The 22,569-nt window shown below is 42.5% G+C and overlaps 1 protein-coding gene across 2 annotated transcripts in view; it reads right to left on the bottom strand.

The window, feature by feature from the left end:
* The window catches only part of ddhd1a (DDHD domain containing 1a), a 28,240-nt gene extending 6,019 nt beyond the window's left edge, over nt 1–22,221 (bottom strand). Inside the window, exons 1-8 of one of the 2 annotated variants that reach the window (XM_049597097.1) lie at nt 20,925–22,221; nt 19,221–19,397; nt 12,644–12,745; nt 8,108–8,236; nt 5,146–5,293; nt 1,420–1,529; nt 529–635; nt 186–448 (exon numbers count right to left, since the gene is read on the bottom strand). In XM_049597097.1, coding sequence (XP_049453054.1) covers nt 186–448; nt 529–635; nt 1,420–1,529; nt 5,146–5,293; nt 8,108–8,236; nt 12,644–12,745; nt 19,221–19,397; nt 20,925–21,711 — 1,823 coding nt within the window. In that variant the 5' untranslated portion in view covers nt 21,712–22,221. The remainder of the gene's footprint in view (nt 1–185; nt 449–528; nt 636–1,419; nt 1,530–5,145; nt 5,294–8,107; nt 8,237–12,643; nt 12,746–19,220; nt 19,398–20,924) is intronic. The other variant, XM_049597098.1, reaches the window with a different exon arrangement.
* Between the last annotated feature and the right edge of the window lie 348 nt (nt 22,222–22,569).

Raw genomic sequence — 22,569 nt, 5'->3', positions numbered from 1 at the left:
GTGTAGAGGAGATATATTAAGAGCCTCTTTGCTTTCATTTGATCATGTGGCGTCACAACACCCTGCTGCCTCGCAAAAACAAACAGGAAACAGAACCTACCGTCTGAAAAAAATGGAGATATTGAATTTGGAGTGGTTTGAAAGGTATAAACTGCTAGGTATGGTATATCAAAAGTTACATCTACCTGTTCCTCGTGATCCGCAGCTGCTCCACAACGTGCCTCTCCTCGTAAGACATCCAGCGCAGGTCCAGCCCCTCCTCCACAGCGTGATGTGTCTGCTGACAGAAGCGCACAGGATCCCACCCCGTCATGATGTCGTAGGTGATGACGCAGCCGAGGGAGTGGGACACGATGGACACTTTGCCTCCCCTCTCCTCGAACTCGGGGTTGCGGGAGCAGAATAGTGTGTAGAGTCTGTTTAGCTCCTGTGTTAGGCCCTTGGTGATCTGAGGGAGACGAGCGAGTGGAGTCAGTAGAAATAGCAGCTCTCAGAGAACTCTAACTTCTTCAAGTGTGTGACTCTCACCTCATCCCGGTAAAGGGGGCTGTTGTAGTACATGATGTCCATGGCACTGCTGTTGAGAAGATCTCTCAGTCCTCTCACTTTGTCAGGTGTTATTGAGTCTACTGTATCTACAGAAACAAAGCAACGATACCACAGTATGAAACATGATGGTGCCTAAATTCATACACCCAGTGGCCACTTTATTGGCTATAAAAGTTATTGCAATCCAATGTAACAGCTCAGCCATAAAGTCAACCTTTACAAAGATAATAATGTTCAGAATGGATTGACACGGTCACCTCAAATTCATATCGTGATACTCGCGATATTGCGGCTTGTCGTCAAAATTATTACAGACACTGCGGTGGCTCCAAAAAGAGGTGCAGCTTCAGTAGTGTGGAATAAACTGTGACGTCCTGAATGTGTTATGAACAGCCCCAGACTTCTCAGACTCTCTTAGCTAGTTACAGCTCAAAGGGAACTCATTCAGTGGCTCCTCTGGCAGCAGCACAGCGTCTCTCCCTCTCCTCTCTCGCCGTGCGCACACAGGAGTCAGTATCGTCAAGTAGTTAACACGTATAACAGTCGTATAACAGTAGGATTATAGGGGTATTGCACTTTGCTGTGCCAGTTCAGGAGTGGGTCTTGAAAAGTAGACCCGGGCAGGACTCTGTCATGAGGTTACGACTGCTGTTGTCACTCCTATATAAATACTAAGTTCTACAAGGGATGACTCTGGCTATGCTTCCTTGACTTTTTTCATTAGACCAGGAAGACTGAACAACTTAAATACATCCACCATGTACAGAGTTACAATAACACTCTTAAACTGTTCACACTTACAGCACAAAGCAAACAGACTAAATAAACACACATACGCAGGCTCCCGCAGTCTCAAAAACACACACTTACCTCCATCCAGTGCAAGTTTGGAGCGCCACTCGACAGGCAGGAACTCCACGTGCTCGTCATTGTGCTCTGAAAAGTGCTTCTCCTCCATCTTCCGCACACCTTCCCTCAGCCTGAATAGACACATAACAATAAAAACCACGCAAGTGTATGAGGACAACAGTGCACGCTCACATTTTTATTACTTTATGGTGTATATTTTGGTTAATATGCCAAAACATTCAGGTACAAAATGCAGGGAAAGTGCTTCATTTAGAAACAATGCCATCATCATCGTGTGGGCAGCAGTGTATGATAATGACAGGTTCAGCGGATGAGTAACATCCTCTACGTATATCCGGCCTCACTTCAGACTGACTAAAGGGTCTGTGTTTGGACTCGTTCTCTCGCAGACTTTAATGACTGTCGGGAGGGGAAGAATGACGCCCATTTTGCTACTCCCTGATGCAGCACACACGCACACAATGGCTGCTCCTCGTCCTATATGGGGCAGCAATAGCTCACAGGAAATACACAAAGAGTGAGGGTGAGGTAGGGTGTTTACGTGGGTAAATGGAGCCTGAGAGTGGCTTTTAGGTGGCTGGTTTGTGAATGGAGTACCTAATGCAGGTTTTGACAGGACTATCTGCAGGCTAGTGTGTCTGCGGGGAAAGAAACGCTCAGAGGGTTGAGTGGTGCATTACAGAGCTCTCTGTGCTGCGCCCATAAGGAGCACCCAGCTCTTAGGTTGGCATTAATTGGGCAGTGAGCTTTGACTTAATAGGTTTAGCTTACAAAAGGTTTTGAAAAGACTCTGTTTTTGTTTTAGAGCATAATAACAGCCCACAATTTCCTCTTTCACACCGACACTCAGAGAGACACAGAGCTGAAATTATGCAGGTTAAAAATAAAATAAAAACAAAACAAGCCGGCTAGACACGTCAGGTTGATCTTTCCTCTTGGCTGAGGAGTGTGTGTGTGCTGTAATCCACAGGGAGCTGGGAGTGGGGCTTAAAGTGCTCTGCAGCTTGACTTGGTCTACTTTACCTGCTTAGCCGGCCTAAGCCACAGCCAGTGGCCCGACGCTAACTGTGTGACACAGAGACACACATGGCTCTGGTCCGCACGTTCTGTACTACTGCCTGTAATGCTTCATGGGCCGGGGCCAGAACAGTGGTGCCACTCAGGGTCATGTCTTTAAACAGTACATAAGACTAACACAACAACAAGAAAAGGACTGTGCCTTGCATAAGTAACATTCAAAACTGATCAACAGCCTATACCAAAATGAGCTGCAATGAGTTTCACTTTTACAAAAGGCAAGAACACTGAAATAATTTGCTCCATCAGGTCTCTTACGGCAGAAGTGACCGTTGTGGCCTGTCACCGTAACTTCCCCACTGTGGAAGTTACATAGAGATCTACACAGAGATCTAATATTGTGACAGAGTTCCTCATTAAAGCCTGTGAGAGACAAAAAGAACTCATCAGACTGGTTAAAGGATCAGCTAGTGGTATCAGATCATGCTGACAATTTCGGTTTAATGTTCCAAAGTTGTGAGACATCCATCTCTACAACTACAGTTGTGCCAGCACCCTAATAATATGGGAAGAAATATATTTTTGTTTGTGGTGCTCAAAGCATTAAAGACATTCGTGTAACTGGTGAGTTTACTTGCGTTTAAATACAGAGACAGCCCGTGTCCCAGTTGTTTTGACAAATACAGTTCATTTAGATTCATGCAGAACAGTATAAAAAATATTTTCCTGACGCTGCATACGTGTTTCTAGTTTGCTGATGCCGCAGATCCTCACTAAATACAATATATCAGGCAAATATGTCTCACTGTTCCCTTGTGTTTCCCCAAAGTTTTGATTCATTGTGCTTTCTTGGCCGCCGTACTGAAGGCAATTTAATAATACCGTGTATAAAGTAAGAGAACAGCAGGAGAAGACAAAGAGGGTGAGAAAGCTGGGGGTGGAGGGAGGGACAAAACACAAAAGCTGCAGGTGCAGTGTTATCAAAAGGAATGCCTGAAATAGCTTCCACTATGGGCGGCCTTGGACGAACAAAGCAGAGGGGAAAAAGTGTGAGACGTTCAATGGCGGTTTTAAGGGGGACCAGCGCTCTTGTGATATTAAACCTGGACTCCCCTCTGGCCCTGCTAACTGTGGCGAATATTTTCGTACATTTTTCATTCCATATTTATCCCCAGAGAGGGGAAATTATTAGAATTATTCATGGGTGGTGATAAATAAAGTAGTATTCACATTTTAAGAGTTCCCTCATCCTCAAGTCAATTTTTGAATCTGTTTTGGTTAGATGCCTGAAATAAGGTCTATTGTTCACACAAGGTTAAGAAATATTCATGATTCTCTCTATGGCAGTGGTTCCCAACTGGTGGGTCGCAGTCCAAAAGTGGGTTGTGGGTCCATTCTCAGTGGAACGCAAGTGACTCGTAAATGTGTCAAGTTCCATCACAGAGATGCCGTTTCCCGCTGTAGAGGGAGTGACTAATGGACAGCTACTTAACAGAGACAGCAAACTAGCTCGATGACATGGCCAAGCGCAAGTATGATGCTGAATATATTAAACCACGTGGACCTTGAACTAATGACTAGGGAGAAATCCGGACCCTGTGGGTGGACCAGTTGGGAACCACGGCATAAAATACATCAGCAAATACCCCACTTGTGAATTTTGAAGTTTCTACGTGTCGAAAAGAATGGTGGCTAGAGCAGGTCGTCCACTACTCGGAGGTCTGATGGTTCCATCCCCAACTCCTCCAGTCTGCATGTCGAAGTATACACGGGCAAGATCCTGAACCCCAAAGTAAGTATAGTGCCATGTACCAAGAGGCTAATGCGACAACCGAGGTTGCCATGGACAGAAAATGTACTCACGCCTTTACAGCCTCATTGTGGTGGTGACGTCAAAGTCATGCAACCGTGGTGTAGTTTGTTTATGGCCTAATGTTAGCTTTACTTAGTCTATTGCTATAAGTGTATCATCAGCCTTTGGAGAATCAAACCTGTGGTGGGGACGCTGGTGATGGTATGATACCTCTAAAATTGCATGTGACCTAAGCCTGTCTCTCCCATTTGAAACAGTCTAGCACCGTCACTGGAGGCATTTGTAAATTAGTTAATGCAGTAATATGCCTCCTGTATCAAAATGCTTTAACAACAGCTGCGATTACATAATGAGCAGAGACAATATTTTCTTTAAGGACTGTAGTTGGGCATTCCATAAATTCATTAGTTACATACTTGGCAATGTTACTGAAAGAGAGAGTTCTCTGTAAACACAAAAACTGGCCAGACAGGTTGACATTTAAAACCCTGCAATAAAAACACAACAGGTAATATAAGCTTAATCAAAAGGTCAGGGAACTTACTGAAAATGCTACGGGACACTTAACAACTCTTTAAAAGCACAAGATGTTATCATGCTTTTGTCGTGACAAACAGAGACACAAAGTGAAAAGAAAGAAGAAGTGAGCCGTCTCTATAAAAGCCACAGGACAAACACAGTGACAGGGTGAGAAGTGTGAGAGACGGACCGTGTCTGGAAAAGAAGAAAAAGGGAACAGCAAACAAACATGACAAATATTACATCATCAAAGGGAGAGTTTTTCTTTACTTAGACTGGATTTGGTTTGTGTGCAAATAAATTTAAACCTGCTTTGTAAAGTCTACGGAACAGAAGTGAGCAATTCTGCTGACATAAAACAAATTTTAAAAACTCACATTCCAGTGTTTTTAATTATGCGTCCCTGGTCCATTTTCTGTCCAATCCCATGGACCACAAAGACAATGTGCGTAGTTTGAGGGGGTCTATCCTCAGGTGAGGCCTCCTCAACGTAACCCCGATGGAGCCGTGTGCCACTGCTGGAGGCTGGAAGAGGACAGAAGACACGGCTGGACTATTATCCATCATACCTGGCTATTTGCTTGTGATTTTTGTGCAATAAGAAAACATTTTCATAGTCATATCTGTACTGCACTGCTTAATACACACATTCCCACACTGTTTACTAAAGGATATAAATCTACATCTATATCTACATCTACATGAGAGTGTTTAAGTAACGTGCTGTTCTGGGTCCAAACAGGCCAGTAGGTGAGACACAAAGTCCTGCTACGTATAACAGTGGCACAAGACTCCGTGCCAGCAATTGGAATGTGACTGGAGGGCTGAGTGTGTGTCCTTATTTAGAATCTATAGTCTGGTGCAGTCATGTGCTGTGCGGCTAGGTGATAGGAGCCAATGGACTTTGCTGATGTCTGGACAGCACTAAGGAGATTTCCCAACACTGAGTATTTGTGTGTCAGGGGAGATTGACATCGTCAGTGCCAGCTCCTACTCTTATAATCTGCAGGCAGGAGATGAAAATGCCGGGAGACTGTGGATCAGATTAGAGTCATCCATACAGATCAAACATCAGACACGGGGTCAAACTGCAGTTGCCGTCTTTTCAGTTACACTCAGGCCATCTGATTAAACCTAGACCCTGAGAACAGCAGATGGACACTGCGTGATTCTCTGGGCTAATCCGGTTAAGAGACTGAACTGTACCCAGCCATATTTAAACTACTGTTTAATAATAGCAGGTGGTGACACACTGTGAATGCAGCTATAACATGTCTGCATTAGATGAGCAGAAAAGTGGCAACAGGTGTGTATCTCACGAACCAAGGAAGCAGTAAAGGTTTGTGCCATGCTAGCTCTGTGGAGGGCAATGTTGATCTGTTGTCGTCGAAATGAGGTACAGACCCCTCAAGATGATTTGCTCTAACTTAAGTGATCCTCTGAGTGCTCATTTAACACCATCATCAGGTCAAAATTTCACTTTGTCCAATATTTATAATGTTTATTAACATTCCTATCCACCTCAGCAGCACTGCTAATTAGCAACTGTCAGCTTGCTAACACACAACATAACATGGTGACTGAGATAATTACTACCTGCTAAATGGCAATGTGTTAACATTGTCCTTGTGAGCATGTCTGCATGCTGACATTAGCATTAAGCCCAAACCATCGCTCTAAGTATAGCCTCACCGCTAGCGTGGCTGTAGACTCTTTGTCTTATCTGACCCTGAGTTTGGCATATAGACTGGAAAATAATGGACGTAGCTACCGTGACATCACACACTGGTTTGTGGACTGCTGTTTTGAAGCCATGAGTTTGGCAATTTGTCGATCACCATCTTGTTTTGTTGCAGCCAGAAGTGACTAATTTGAGCAAGAGGGTTGGCTCTGACTGAGAAGCCGAGGACACTACCGGCAGACAGCCCGACACTTAATTAAGCTGAACTTGAACTTTTGAGTCACATAAATATTCGTCCCCTGCACAGATGTCATGAAGGGGGAAATTAGCTATAGAGACCAAAACTTTTTTTTTTTGGTACCATGTATTTCAGGACGTCTATGGGGATTGACTGGCCTCTGGAGCCAGCCCCAAGTGGCCATTAAAGGAACTGCAGTTTTCAGTTCTTCCAAGTTGGCTTCATTTTACAACCCTGGAGTTTGCAGCTTGATGTGACTTCAAACTAATTATAGCAAAACAAACTGTTTATATAACTCAGTCCAATAAAAATGTTTCTTTAATACTTTGTCATCAATGCATTCTCAGGGATCAAAATACCATATGCACAGTAGGGCATGTATAATTTGAGTTGTGTGCATAATTTGCAGCTCTACATCTAGCGATGCATATGACTTGACATGCAAAATATGTTGTGCAGTGCTGACAATTCTCTCGCAATTGACACTTTTCACCTGATCTTAACAAACAAAGTATTTTTTCCCGTTAAAGTTTTTTTAGGGGGAGTTTTTCCTTATCTGCTGTGAGGGTCCAAAGGACAGAGGGATGTCGTATGCTGTAAAGCCCTCTGAGGCAAATTGGGATTAGTGATATTGGGCTTTATTGAAAATTGAAAAATTGAACTAAATATGTGACATCACCAAAGAAGTCCCAATATAATAAAAAACGTTTCCATATGAGGTTTGCAGAGAAGCACAATGGATTGCTGCTCAAAATGTTCCTGTGACCGCAGGGAAATTTTAAGTTTCACTGCACAAGGAAAGTCAACTCAAAGGAAACTATCATGAATATGTCCTCATTTTTTTAACTCTCATAATTTAATAAATAAATGTTTGCCTTCAGAGGTTTACTGAAATATTCAATGTCACCCTGTGCATGGTGAGCCTGACTATGACCGTGCAAATTACAACTTATTTTACTGTTCATTTCCTGAGGAAATCAAAGGGAAAGTCGGCTCAAATTACATTATGACGCACTGATGATTTCTTCATATTTGAATTGTCATAAAAATGAAAATGTCACAGTGGCTAATGTTGGATTTCTTCCAGTTAGATCTGGCTGCAGCGGAAATGCCGAGAAATACACCAAACAGTTCAGTTTGGGTGCAGGTAAAGAAAAAAGGGTGCATGTACACAAAAAAGTATTTAAATCTCTGATCATATTTTGTATTATAATATATATTGTTGTAGTAATATGTACAATAAGGGAGTACCTTGTCGTGAGAGTAAAACTGTTTGACCAAATGATTTAAGCTATTAACTCTTCTAACAGTATCTTTCAAATCATTTCATTACTGATACAAGTACAAATACACATATACAGCGTGATCAGGGAACATCTTGTCCACCTTATTAACTGGAAAGATAATGAAAATTACAGACCTTTAGAGAATCCCAGTTTCTGGGTGACTGTGCGTGCAATTTTGGAAGTGGTGGCATCGCTGTAGAGGTAAACTTCATCCACGCTGTGCCAATCCACATGGGTCCGACTCAGCTTCAGGCTGTGGATGGCTGCAGGAGGGGGCAGTGAGAGAGGAGTGAGTGAATGAGTGATCAGAGGAAAGAAAGGAGAGCGTTGGCAGATGGTGCGGGAAATTGGGCAAAGAGACGGGAAAATCAGGGAAAAGGGGAGAAGGAGAAATGTTCACCAATACAAAGGGTCGTGATTACAAATTTCAAGATGATCACAGAGGGAGAGAGATTGAAAACAGTGTAAGAATTGTGATGAAATTAAACACGGTGCGAAAAAGCAAAAGTCTAAGATCAGTCTATTCATACAGCTCAATCAAATGCAGTCTGGAGCATTGATCTGCAGTTGCAAAGAAAAACACATCAAACTATCACACACCATGATTGCTCTTGCTTGTCTGCCCTGCTTGTGTCATCAGACAGAATATATTTTTAAATTCATGTGTCTTTAAGTTCAATTTCTCTCTGTGTTGTTGCTTCAAACTGTAACACAGTGACAAAGGCAAGTAAGAGCAGACTTATGGCTAGGGAAGAGATATTTGCTACAGAAGCTAGGAGCGATAAATGAAACTGGTTGACTTGAGAGAGTTATTTATGTCTCTGCAGCGTGTCCTTTAAACGTCCCGTGCAGTCAAGTTCATCTGGATGGAATTGGTGGAAGACTTTGACGTAGGTCTAGTGCACAGTCATGGCTCTGTGTTCCGCTCTGAACCAATCTGGGGATTAAACCCTTTAAGAAGGGGGTAAAGTACTTGGAGAAACAAAATGCTCCAGATTGCTTTTTTAATAAACTTGCGAAACTTGGAACAATATAGTCCCACAAACAATGCAGAATGAAATGCTCCAAGAAGTATAACTCTGGTGCTTCAGCATCTTTCATAGAGGAGTGGAAACATGCCCAAGGAATCACTTGTGTCATGTGTCAGACCTGTGCATCCTTCCCATAGGTTTATTTCTTCTCATTCGTCCTGTAATATTTGGACATTTATTAGAGATTCCTTGGTGCCAAGTCTACAGGGGAGGAGTAGATAAGACATTTGTGAAGAAGTTAAAAAAAATTTAGTTGTTTAGTCTCTTTCCTGTCCCAGTGTGAATTAATAAAACAAGACATATAAACTGAACCTATGTGATCTTGAGTCACATGGTGGAGTTAATCTGGGACTCTATAGCCTGGCAGGCTAATTTCTTTATTGGACAAGCATGACCGTTGGGTAATACAAGGCCAAGTAGTTATTACACCTTAGGTGTTCACTCTGAGGGCAACCAACGTGAAAAAGAAGGGCTGTCTCTAAAGGAGAAGGACAAGCAGGGTCTGTAAGAAGAGTTTGCCAAGGACACTAGTTCAATTTGGCATAACAGAGGAAAGGGCGATATTTTTCCAAACCAGATAAAACAATAGCGGTCATGTCCTGAGGAACCTGAGGTGAGAGCTATAGTTTCCTCTGTCATACATTTCCATTTATCTTTGCAGATCCCCACATAAAACCACTTCACAGAAAAGCAAACATAGGCTTAACCTCTACCACCACACAGAATATCACTAAATGACTTATGACAGCAGCAGCGAAGGGGAACAATCAGGTCTGCGGAGAAGAGAACCTTTCACCATACAGTTTGGCTTCATCTTAAAGAGTTTAGAGTGGCCTCCTTTCCTCATCTACCCCATGGACTCACAAGCGAGGGCGAAGGAGAAAAGGACGGTGTCGGTTGCCATGAGACCTACTCACCGTTACAGGGTGGGTCAAGCCACTACAGACTATGGAGCTTTATTTGTAGCCAAGTCCACTGTAAAACAGGAGGTACTAGTCCAGCTAGAAGACAAACTACCTCTCCAGAACGCTGGTTTTATCAATACAAAATATTAGTTTGATGGGATTTACAAGTGAAAATGTAGCCAGTAAGATGGAGTGATGCTTAGGGTCTGTACAAAGACACTTCCTGTTTTACAATGAAAGGCAATGCATTGCAAAAGGAGGGGAAAAGCAGGAGGATCAACTTATACAGAGGAACTGGCAGTGAACCAAGAGAGGTTTAAGAGTTTACTGAAGGAGTTCTCTATCACTGCTAAGGCAAATTACTAAGGGACACAGCATGAGGAAGAGGGTAATAAAATAAGGGATGAAGGGCAGAAAATGTGACAAAAAGTGGGGAGGAACTGGGTAAACTAGAAGGAAGAGTTTTGTAAATATGCAGGAAGCTAGGTGTTGGATGGGTAGAGTTGACATAAATGGAAAGGTTCCTTAAACTAACCACATGTACAGTGTGCTCTAATGCTGGTCTGGCACTGAGACATTTGTGGCTATATGTCAGTTACGCTTTTTCTTGGCTGTAGTATGACAAACATATCAGCCACATTTCCTTCATAAGGTTTTCTCATCTCTTGTAGAGACGAACGAGACAGAATATTAGTGTAATCTTAAAGGGATAGTTCGATACTTATCCGAACTATCTACTGTGCCTTACCTACAGTAGATGGTGATCGGCACTCCAGCAGTTTAGAGAAGCAGACAGAAGTACCACCACTGCAAGCTAAGCAATGTACTGCTGTGGATGGGGGCAGCAGCAAAATGTATTTTAGCCACCCAACAAAATCAGTATCAGTTTTAAGTCTATGCTATGTTTCGAATATTTTCACCACTTTACCTTGCCGTCACAAAGCCCTTTTCTAATGGGGAACTAAAGACATTATATCCATCTTTAATCTCAGAATCCATTGACAAAAACAATAATTTTACACTGCAGAATACAGGTAGTGGTGCTGGATATACTGGTATTGATGACCATAATATATCAAATTTAAATACTTATATCAGGTTAATAATAAAAATAAGATAATCTTGTGTAAATAATCCAACATCGTTTAAATAATTTATTTTTTCACTATCTATTCAATGTAATTGTACTTTTTTGCGCTTTTGTACAGCTACAGTTAGACTTTTTCTCTACCTCCCTATCCTCGTAATTTATGTGTAGCTCATTTGCCGACAAAAAAAAAAGAAGAAAAAAAAAAGCCATAATAAATTAAGTTAAAGATGGATTTCACTGATTACTATTATTTCAAATTTTCTATCGACATCACCATAATATTGTTTTGGTGAACTCTTTTGGACACAATAATCATGTCATAAAAACCTGATATCCTGCCAGCCCAACACACAGGGGTCGCTGGCCTGCCGCTGCCTCAATTCGTTTGTTTGTGTTATTGTGTGACTTTGGTGAGTCCGAACTAACCCTTTTAAACCCAAGAGTCACACAATAACCAATCGAGGCAGAGGTAGACCAGCAACTCCCATGTTCAGTGAGGTAAAATTAATGTTTCCGTCAATGGAGACTGGTGGCTGTGAAGAGAGCATAGATAATGGCTTCAGTTCCCTAAATAAAAACGGATACTGATTCTTTTAGGCTGCTAATACACATTTTTCTCCAGCCTGTCCATAGTAGGACATTGCTTTGCTACCGTGCTGGTGCTCCTGTCTTTTTTTTTTAATCCAAACTGGGGGTACACAGACCGCCATCTACTGCAGTTAATTCACTGTGGATAAGTACTTCAAACAACCCCACTTAAAAAAATCCAAACTGCTCTTTTAACATGATGTTAGTAAAAAGTGTTTCACTAGCAGTACTGCAACACTCTCAAACCTGGGAAATCACGGGTCTATGGGGTCAATGGTGGCTTGGATTTACTATGAGATGAAGACCCAGAGACCTCTCTGTTCAGCATTTCTGAAGAGGGTCAATAGACCCAGAACTAGGACAGTGATGGACCTCTGAGAGGGCAGCTCTACACAACATGTTAGGGGCCTATAGTGAAGGGCCACAATGACTCCACTGTTCAGCTCATCACTTGTGTTTGCCTCTCAACAGAGAGCTTTGTTCATTGCTCTTAGAGCGAGAGCTGGCGACGGTGGTTCATTAATGACGGTTGAACTGCCAGGAGGGATGAGAGAAAGGAAGCAGTGAGAGAGAAAGTGGGAGACTGGGCTGGAGAGTTTTATAAAAAGGGGGTAAAGAAGGTTGGCTTTTTGAGGACCAGGACCAGCTTATTTTTTTCACATCCACTGGTTTACGGGGTCTCGCCCTTGTAGTTGAGTGAACCATGTTGTCTACTCTCTATACCAGCAAGGCGATAAGAGACAGATACAAAGGTTTCCTCAAAAAGCAGCAACAGCGGTACAAAACTCTGGGTCACAGCACAGAAGGGAAAAGTTCTAGCAACTAGGCCCAGTTAAGGCTGCAATGGAAAACTGGGAGGGGAGCCTAAATCCATTTTAACACAACCATTTCTAACTGAGCCTAGGTCCAGGTCTAAATCTCAGAGCGAACAGGTCTGAACAGGTCTGAACCACAACGGAAAGGAAAATCTAGTTCCATAAGGACCTAGGATCTACCAGGAGAAAGGACACAAGCTAGCAGAAGTTTTAAAAAAAAGAACTTGGTATTTTACAGTACCTTGGCAGCGTTTGCGTTTGTGACATGTAGTTTTAGCACTCCTCTGATATCCACTCCATTTGAACAGAAAAGGAAGGTAGAAAGGGGGCAGGTGGGAGAGAACTAACAACCAAGAGAGAGTGAGTAATGGCTATTACCCTGGTGTCAGTCACATAGGCTACCTCTGTCATCGCTCTTAAACAGGCCCATCTATCAAGTAGCGCTGCTCTCAGGTTACCACTTTAAGGCCCTGCACACTGAGCCTGTGCTGGTATACTGACAGAGCCTGGTGGCTGCAGGTAGGTGTCATGAAAATAACATCAAACAAAGCCTTGGCCACAGCTCAAAATGCAGCGCTGCTTGACACATGCCTATGATGACTGAGGTAGCATCTATTTAACACTTTACTGTGGAGATTAACATTGCATGAAGTTAACCACCACTTCTTCAAAACCTTTTGCAAATGCATAATACACTGCTACTCTTCTAAAAACAGTGCAGTAGGTGGAAGTTCCTTTCCCAGACGATGCATGACTAAAACAATGATAAAAAACAACTATATTATATATATATATATATATATATATAAAATGGCATAAAAACCACAAATTGGTGAACAAATTCAAGACATTTTGTAAAAAAGTAAAACATAAATACACCTCACAAAACCTTAAAAGTTCCTGACAGCATCTGGCAGTGCTTATGTTTCCATTTGGGTTAGTAAATAGTTTATACTTTGCAAATTAGAAAAATTTTAGGGAACTGATGATGAATTTCACTCCACCAGCAAGGAACAAAGTGACTACAAAAATACAAATAGATCGGTAAGAGTATAAGCGAAGTTGGACTGAAGAGAAAAATGATATGCAAGGTGGTTCAATACGTTTCTGTGGAGAGAGACGATGTGTATTGGTATTAGGGATGGGAATTGAGAAGATTATGGTACCAATGCCATTATCGATTCTGCTTATCGGCCACATTCTTCAATTCATTCCATTGATTCCTGATAAATCCTCTGTGTGTAGAGAAAAGTACACCTACACAGTCTTTCAGTATCAATGCATCTAGTCTAAACACAGTGTAGGTGAAATGACTAAATAAATATTTGTACAGCATTTGTTTTTGTTTTCATTTAGCTTTTCTTTGTCAAAGAAAACATCTGCAAGGCCTGCCTGCGTGGTGCTGATGCTATAACAGGATATTCAACCTTAAAACTGGACGTGCTGCATGGTTGGAAAGCAGTGAAACTTGTAGAGTGAGCAATACATGGCATTCCTGGAATTTAAGCCCCCTTGGCATAGAAAAGCTGTTTCAGCATACTGCTGTGGACAGTTTCTACATCTTCACTATGAATCCTTCTTGTTGCAACTTTCAAGGAGGATAGACATGAGTTGGACATCATTGTTTTGCAACGTGGAACTGTCAGCAAAACATGCATCAATAAAAGGAACTGATAAGCTCAGAGGCATATGTTGCCGATGGATCGGACATATTGGAACCGGTTCTTCATTCCCATCCCTAATTTCTATTTTTCTTATATTTATTGTCTTAAAAGTATTAATAAAAAAATGTTGAGACACAACTGATATAGCTGAATGTCCCTGTGGCTTGAGTCAGAAGTACAGGCACTAGTATATGAATTAATCATGTGGCAATAACCTGGACCAAATGATGTTTTCTGTCATTAATTTAAATCCTATACTGACAATAGTTTATGGTTTAATGGGAGCCTAATCAAATCATGTCAACAACTTAGAAATATAAACACTACAGGAAAAAAATTAAAGTAACTTAAATAATGTTTCATAGATATTGGTAAACATCTGTTGTATTGAAATAATTAGCAGAACTCATATGCTCAAATGACTGCCCTAGAATCGTCACATAAATCCAAATCAAACTTCCAGCAGCTCTACGTTCATCAAATCACTAAATCAGTCGTAATTGGCTGTCCTGATTTGACATTTAAAAAGACCTCCTCTGCATTTGTAAATCAAATCAGCAAAGTCTTGCATCTGACTAAATCCTTCACCCCCCTGATAACACGGACATCTGACTTGCAAATGTCAGCAGTGTGAGGTGAAAGGCTGAGGAGGAGGAAGAGGAGAGACCTGCTGAGTGCACAAGAAGTTTGTTTGCTGCAATAGCTATCGGTAAAGTCCATTTGGGCATTACAGCTGATGGATTCATCCATAAATAGATGTTCCCTAATGATTGGAGTATCTACTATGTGCGTCATATGGTACATTTCATTTGTGTGGTGGTTGGTAGTGTACAATCATCCTCAGGGGGTTTAGGTCACACACATGACACTTGGATCACCTGAAGGCACTTTAAAACAATCTCATATTGATGAAGGTAAACAAACAGGTTAGATAAATCATTTCAAAAGCTAATTATTAAATTAACAATTTCCACTTCTTTTCAGCATGTGTCAGACATCAATCACGCCATGTGTTTCCAGCCTCATGTGCTGGTTACATAAATAAGCAGCTGAATATGTAGTGTACACAAACCAGCATGTGGGACTTGCCTACCTCAAACATACCATTAGTATTATGCTGACAGATGACCCTGTGTCCAACCTGCTGGTTTTATTTTCCCTTTGACGTCTGAGAGGCCTGACAGACTGGGACACACCCTGCAGTTTCCACCGCAGGCTCACTGCTCTGCACCCATATGCACACAAACCGAAGAAGCTTAAAGGGAATGGATGGGACTTTATTCTAATTAAATGTTTTTTCCCCTTATTTCTCTTTTTTCAATTTCATATTCAGCTCAAGTAAGATTTTCCTCAGCTTTGGAAAATAACACTGCCACCATTATGCTGAGAAAAGATTCTGCTGATGGAAGCTGGCCAATGAAAATCAAAACATTGAAAGACGGTTTATTAAATCCATCAACTGTAATGCCCTCATGGCCATTTTCAGCCTCAATATCTGAAATGAGAGCTGTGAGTGCCTCTTTGATGCCACAAGCTCACAATGTGTGGCAACAACTTCCCTCTGCACTCAAACTGCAGCAGTCACTCTTTGAAGAAAGTTAGCAATAGTAACATTTATGAGGTATGATGAATTTGGGAGGAGAAAAACAAATTGGAAAATGTCTATACAGGTGAAAAAACTAGATTTTGTGACAAGCACCGAAGCTCTTTTTGATTAAGGAGAACATTTCTGAAGGCTATTCATAATTTCAAGCTCACAAAAGCCGTCTAATTAAAACTTATTTCTTCTGATATTTGAAAGATCTGCTGTGGAAACTACCACTGATCATGTATGACTGTATCACTAAAACTATTGATCTGTGTTTAGTAGAATAAACATGATCAAGCACATGCTTTTTCTTCTGATTTGCCTTCCTCTACAATTCACACGGAGGCAGAAAAGTACATTTGTATCATGAGGGAACAGGACATTCATGAACATTTTGTGCCTTGCCCACATTCTGATGTCATGCCTGCATAGCATGCTGGCATTTCTATAGTACGCCTTTACCTCCACTAACCTTTAGTCTCAGCTAGCTACTCAGACACAAAGAGAAAGAAGGGACAGGAGAGTAGAGATAGGGAGGGGGGGAGAGATAGCAGAGGAAACTGTGTGTACTGCAGTAATGTCAGAGCGCAGCTCCCTGGCTTTATGGTCCATTTATCAATTGTAATGCAGTTCAAGGTAGCCGGCTTATGGCTCCAAGTGCTTCAGATTATTAGCTCCAAGATGAAATACTCTACTGTAAAGGCTCCCTGTAATAGAGACCGAAATACGGTGAATTAACAGGATCTATCACTCACGCTGCTTTCATGCTCTGCTAAATATAGGAGTGGGAAACGTTGTGCCAACAATGGCAGCAGGAGGGTTTCAAACAGATGCTCGCTGCTTCGAGTCCCATGCGTTAAAGGAAATGATATAAATATGTAGAAATAAAGCAGGCACTGGGTTTAAGTGACATATATCATATAAGGATATGTACTTGTCTACTATATGATATGGTGAGTAGAATTAAAGACTGAATCACAGTGATGTCACGCCAACAAAAACAATCACTTCCAGGTAGATAACTGGTAATTGATTTGAACTGCAAAGACGTGTAAAATCGACAATCTTGTTGATTTCTGTCGCCATTTTCAGCTGTAACTGTAACATTTAAAGACATATAGTTAAACACAGTGGTCTGACTTATCTGATGTTTCTGCTATGCTTATTTCATGTACTGTGTTGCTCTGCTAGCATCTACACCAAATCCACTGGCAGGGAATTTAAGCAATGTACAGTTGTGGACGGGGGTTGCAGAAAAACATATTTCTTCAGCTTTACCTTACAAACTAATCAATCGAGGCATCAGTAGTCCAGTAACTCCCCTCTTATGTGAAGTACAATTGTTGTTTTTGTCAATAGAGTCCGTTGACTTTGAGATAACAGCTTAAACTTGTATTGATTTTTTTAGGTGGTCAAAAACTAACGTACTGAGGCAGTGTTTGCTCAGCGCTTTTTTGTTTCATGTTCGTGATGCAGGGCTTAAACTTTATACTTTATTTAAACTTTTTTTTAAATGTTTGGACAACACATAAACACCACAGAGAACTCTGTGTGGGGGCTCACCAGTTATGTAATCATGAGTCCACATGTTAAATGCCCTTTTATTATCCAGACATTCACGACGAAGCTGTGTCCATAACTTCTGAAACATTTTCTGGGGAATATTGCTCCTCTAGACCTCAGGGAAAAAGTCTTTTCCACTATAAAGATCTCCTTGATTATGTACATCTATTGTTTAAGGCTTGGAGGCTCAGATTTGTACCAGTTCTTTGTAATTTTGCTGGCAATGAACAGTATTTTACACAGATACCAATCTTTGTTATGCATTATATCTTCACTTATTGAACCGAAATACAGGACCTTAACATCAAAAGGTATTTCATATCCAAAGATCTTTTTTTTTTTTATAACTAAACATATTTTTCTCCAAATAGGACATTGTGGGAGTGATTGGCATTCGTATGTCCGCACAGTCTCCAACACTGCTGTTGTGACTGGGATAGTTTGCCCTTAATGTCGGATGTGACAAAAAGACGCAGAGCTTTTCTGCCCGGAAGTTATTGTTGACAAACACTGTGATTCGGTCTTTACTGCACCATATAAACTTGCAGTACCTCAACCACTTGACAAGCTACCATCATATGATCTATGTGCTGTGCAATGGAGGGGCCTTTAAGTGTCACAAGACCAATTTGTGCGCCCTTCCTGTATATTTCACACACCTGTCTTGCAGATAATCTGATTATGATCCTTCTGTCCCCTGTGCCTGTTTATATATGCCTGCTTCCACATACAGATCTACTGGTGTCCATGTGTACATGTACACAAATGCTTGTGGACCACTAGTGGCCTTCTAGTTTTGATTTAAAACTTCTGTGCTGAATTCAGAGAAGTGCCAGCAGCTGTGAGTACGACACAAGCAAGGCTGACCGACCTACTGTAGTCCCTTGCATCTGCTCTGTTGAAGTCTTTATTTATAGGCGTTAATTTATTCTGAGTAGGGGGTTAGTGACAGTTCCTGACATGCCAGCTACAGCAGTGTGCTAAAACAAGCCAAGGATTTGAGTGATTGATATCAATTTAACAATTTGGTGTCATTATGCAGGTATTAGTCAAATATAAGTAATCAGCATTACAGGAAATGAGGCTAATTCCATGATTAATGCTACTTATTGATGTGGGAAGATGATTTTAAAATTTGCATAAACGCCCCAGATTATCTCTGACACATATTTGCTGAGTTCTGAGGATGCAGACTAAACATTTTCTCACAGGTTGCTGCTGCATCTTTTCCTCTCTGCCTCTCTCTGTTTATCTGCCACATTCACACACCCACACATTCATCACCAGTGAAGGTTCCGTATATCTGGCTGCCTTCAGGAGACTGCTGAATCAAAGAGCCTCTTTCTTATTGCCTGTCGCAGCGAAAGCACCCCTGCGTTTCGCTTGAGCCAAAGAGACGTGCCAGAATGTACGAGCTGCACCTGCTTTACGTCGCGGAGGATGACATGACAAAACCTATACTCACATGAATGGAAGCACCTGCTCCATTCAGTTCTCCTGACTGTGTGTCAGTACTACAGCAGGCCAGGCTGTCACATAATTCACTGTTTATGACTCACGATGTCTTTCTTCTGGCTTTATGGTGAAGATTATAACTTAACTTTTTATAGAATTTATTGCTAATGAGAGCATTTCGTCTTCTCGCTGCCTTCACACAGCACTGTATAGGTGTTGTTTTACGAGATACTGCCAGCCTGCTTGCAATAAAAATACTGCAGGGTTGGTGGATGCAGCAGTGAAGCACTGGTGAGTGAGCAATAATGTGTTTTGGCTTTACGTTTCTACCCCCAAACCCCACTCTGACTCTGCCAACATCCACTCTCAAATCTAGTTATAATCAAGCTATCAGCTGCGTTTATTTATTCAGACTTTAGTCACCAGAACGGATGCTTCAGTGCTGTGTTGTTTTAAAGATCTTGTAGCTTTCTAGATTCTTCTGCCACACATTCTTAAAAATCATTCAACCTTATCCATCTACTCCGTCCCCTCCCCTGCTCTCTCACCATCTTTGCTATCCACGGTCCTGACCACCAAATCCGTCTCGAAGGTATCCTGCATCTGTTGCCCGCGGAAATGGTTCAGGTGCTCGTGCTCGATGAGGTCGCTTTCCTCTTCGTCTAAAGGCAGCCAGGTGCCGTCGATAAACCACTGGCCTCTCATGACTGGAATATGATCTTGTTCTGTAAGACAGAGACAGAGAATGACTTAAGTGACTTAAGATGGATATTTTGATGCCTCAATAATTTTAGTATTGCCCTATATGGTGCTGTTTTCTATGTGTGTGGATGCAGGTGACATGTTGCAGACTCCTGCCAATGGTTTTACACTATTCCATTAATAACTAAAGGTGGTGGTAACACGCCAAGACATGCAGCGATGTGCCAGCGATGGCAGAGAAGATTAATACTGTAAGGTAGTAAACACAGATATCAACAAGGCTGGGTGTAAAATACTATACAACAGTCACTTTCTAGTAAAAGAATGCATCACTCTGCCTCCCAGAATCTGCTCTGGATGACGTAAACTGATTTCCATTTAACTCAACTCTTGCAAATCCAGGAGGGCCAAGTCTCAGTGGATTACAGAGCGAGGCCAGTTTTGATTACAGTCTTGAGTGACATTATTAACTGACTCTCTGGTGGTGAATAAGATTGTAAAGGCAGTTCTGAATTTAGCAAAAAGACAGGGCCCTTTCTGCAGAGTAAGACAGCTCATCTGGGCAAATATAAAAGCACATGAGCATTCTCTTGTTTACAGAGAGGCCCACGACAATGAAAAGGCAAAGATAGACACACTGATAGAGGCTCACAGAGCTCACTATTGACTCGTTTGTGAAGGTGGTTCATGTCTGGTCAGAGAAGATAAGTCTGTGTGCCTCATGTGACATACTGTTTTAAGTTCCCATGAAGTGATAAGTGACCTTTTCATCCTGTTATGATAGAATATAAAGCTATTATTAAACCTTCAAAAGCGCTAATCCTTTGTATTTTTATGGATGTTTTCCTTCAGCATCCCCTTCTCTCCACTTGTCCCACTACATGACTCTTTACTGTCTTCCTGGCTGATATGCATTAGTTTCCATCTCAATTGTTGGACATCATGGTCCTACATGTCAACATGACACTGTGTTTGCAGCGCTATAGGTCACGCTGAGAAGGCACAGCGAGGATCTGAGCTGACTACAAAAGGACTTCCATCCATAGCGTGAACACTGAGAAAAATGACTGCTTCTCCAAATGTCATTTGGCGTTAACCTTCAATAGAACCAGCTACCCATGAACCCTTTCATCGAGGCCAGGTTTGCACTGGCTCTGTAGTGACCACCTTCATTTGTTCCCTGCCTTTTCCTGGAAATATTCATGAATTAGTTAGCACAGATCAGCTGAGGCCAATTGACTGACTTCCTGGGTAGGAGCCAGCAAGAGACAATGCAGGAGTCAGCAAGTAGCTTAACTAGATGGATAATCAAATGCTAGTTTGTGTCTTTTAAAGGGAGCAGGGATGGACGTTGGTTGCAGTGAGGGTCTGAGTGAGCGCCAGACTTGTGAGTGGCTCATTGATCTGCATGCTGTCAGACATTATGCTGCAGGACATGAAGTATACATGAGGTGTATGTGCACAACAGGATGCTTTGGAGATTCAACATAATGTGTGACTGATGCAAAGCACAAATGTGACTTTATAGACTTTGTTTTGATGATACTCACGCTTCCAGTAAACAGGACTGCACTCCTTCTCTCTAACATCCACCTCATAGAGCCCTCCCCGGACACACACAGGCTCCACGTTGATTTCAATGCTGTCAGGGTCCCTCTCCTCGGATGACACCGTGGATGTGTCCAGGGACCCCCGGCCGCCGTGCACACTGCTGGTCCTCGTCTCCACGGGCACTGCACCGTTCAGCCCCCTGCTCTCCACACCGTTATTACCGCACTCCTCTTCCTGCCCACCACTGACCTGGGACCCTGCTGCACCAGGGTTCAGCTCACAGTATTTCCGGTACATCAGCTCAATTTTAAGCGAGTCATGCCCGACAAAGGGCTTCCAAGTTTTCTTGTCCTCCTTGTAAAACCACCGCACCTCCTCGGGACCGAGCTCCGTGACCACCTCGTTGAAGCGGTGTCTGGAGCTGTTGGACCGCGACCTCTTCCGCCTCTCGAACAGCGGACCCGCGCCGTTCCCATCGTTGTCGCTGTACTCCAGAGAGCCGCCGTCGAGGAAGGTAGCCGGGGCGCTCAGGTCGAACAGCAGCCCGTCCTGGGTGCTGTGGTGTCTGGGGTGTAGGAACGGCAGGTGTCCGTCCAGTCCCGGCTGGACGGAGGACATCCCCGCTTGCATCGTGTCATCCATGGGACTCATCTCATTACAGTACGAGAACACATCGCTGCCCAAATCCCACTCCTTGTTGTTGTTAACAGCGTCGACGCCTTTACTGTCGCTGCCCAAAGAAGACCTTAACGTGGAGGTTTGGGTCCTAATGTTGAAACTGCTCATAACTACCTGAGCGAGCCAACCTCACCAACTCGTTTGCCCTCACATCGACAAAGCTCTCACTATTACAACAGCTACTACAAAATTCAACAATGGCCAGTGTTGCAATAAAAATTTAAACAAAATTAAAGCCCTGAATAAAAGCTCCCACCGCCTTGAACGCCCCGCAGCAGTCGCTACACCAGCTCGTTAGCTTGCTAGCTAGCTAAGCTAAGCTAACGAAGCCGGTTGTAGAACTCCGATGCTAGCTTGTTAGCAAGTCTGCAACGTAGCAACCGGAAAACCTGCTCATCCGTTTTCTCTTCCCTTTTAACTAACGCCAACTTAAACCTTTGTCAAACCACTTTCCTGTCACCGAGTCGCTTTAGTCCAGCTTGAGAGGCGTAGCACGGCAGTCACCATACTTCGTGTGTGTGTTCCAGTCTCTGTGGAATTTCAGATTCATTCGTTGTCCAAACAAATCTTGCATGGAGACAGGACTGTAGTATGCGTGTGTATGGCTTGACAGCTGACGCTTAGATCACAGGACTGGATCGTGAACGCGCACGTAGAAGTTGCGCGAACAAGATGACATGCCCTCAGCTTTTAAAATGCATTGTTACTGATTGTCCACTAGGTGGAGACAAACACCCAGTAATGGGCATCAGCCTCGTTTTAAGTGCTTGCAACATGCAACGTCTTGATCGTCCACTAGAGGGCAGCAAATACCTACTCGTAATAATAGAACATCCTATCTGGCCTGCTACCTTTGGAGGGATTAGAGTGAGCGTACTGTCCAAACACACTATCACAAACTACTGCAACTTTTCAAGTCACAGGGGTGGACAGAGCAACAACATGACTCTAAACTCTGCTGCAGCC

This window comes from Epinephelus fuscoguttatus, linkage group LG14 (genome assembly GCF_011397635.1).
Source record: "Epinephelus fuscoguttatus linkage group LG14, E.fuscoguttatus.final_Chr_v1".
Lineage (NCBI taxonomy): Eukaryota > Metazoa > Chordata > Actinopteri > Perciformes > Serranidae > Epinephelus > Epinephelus fuscoguttatus.
The sequence above is the reverse complement of the archived record's forward strand: the minus strand, read 5'-3'. Positions and strand labels throughout refer to the sequence as shown.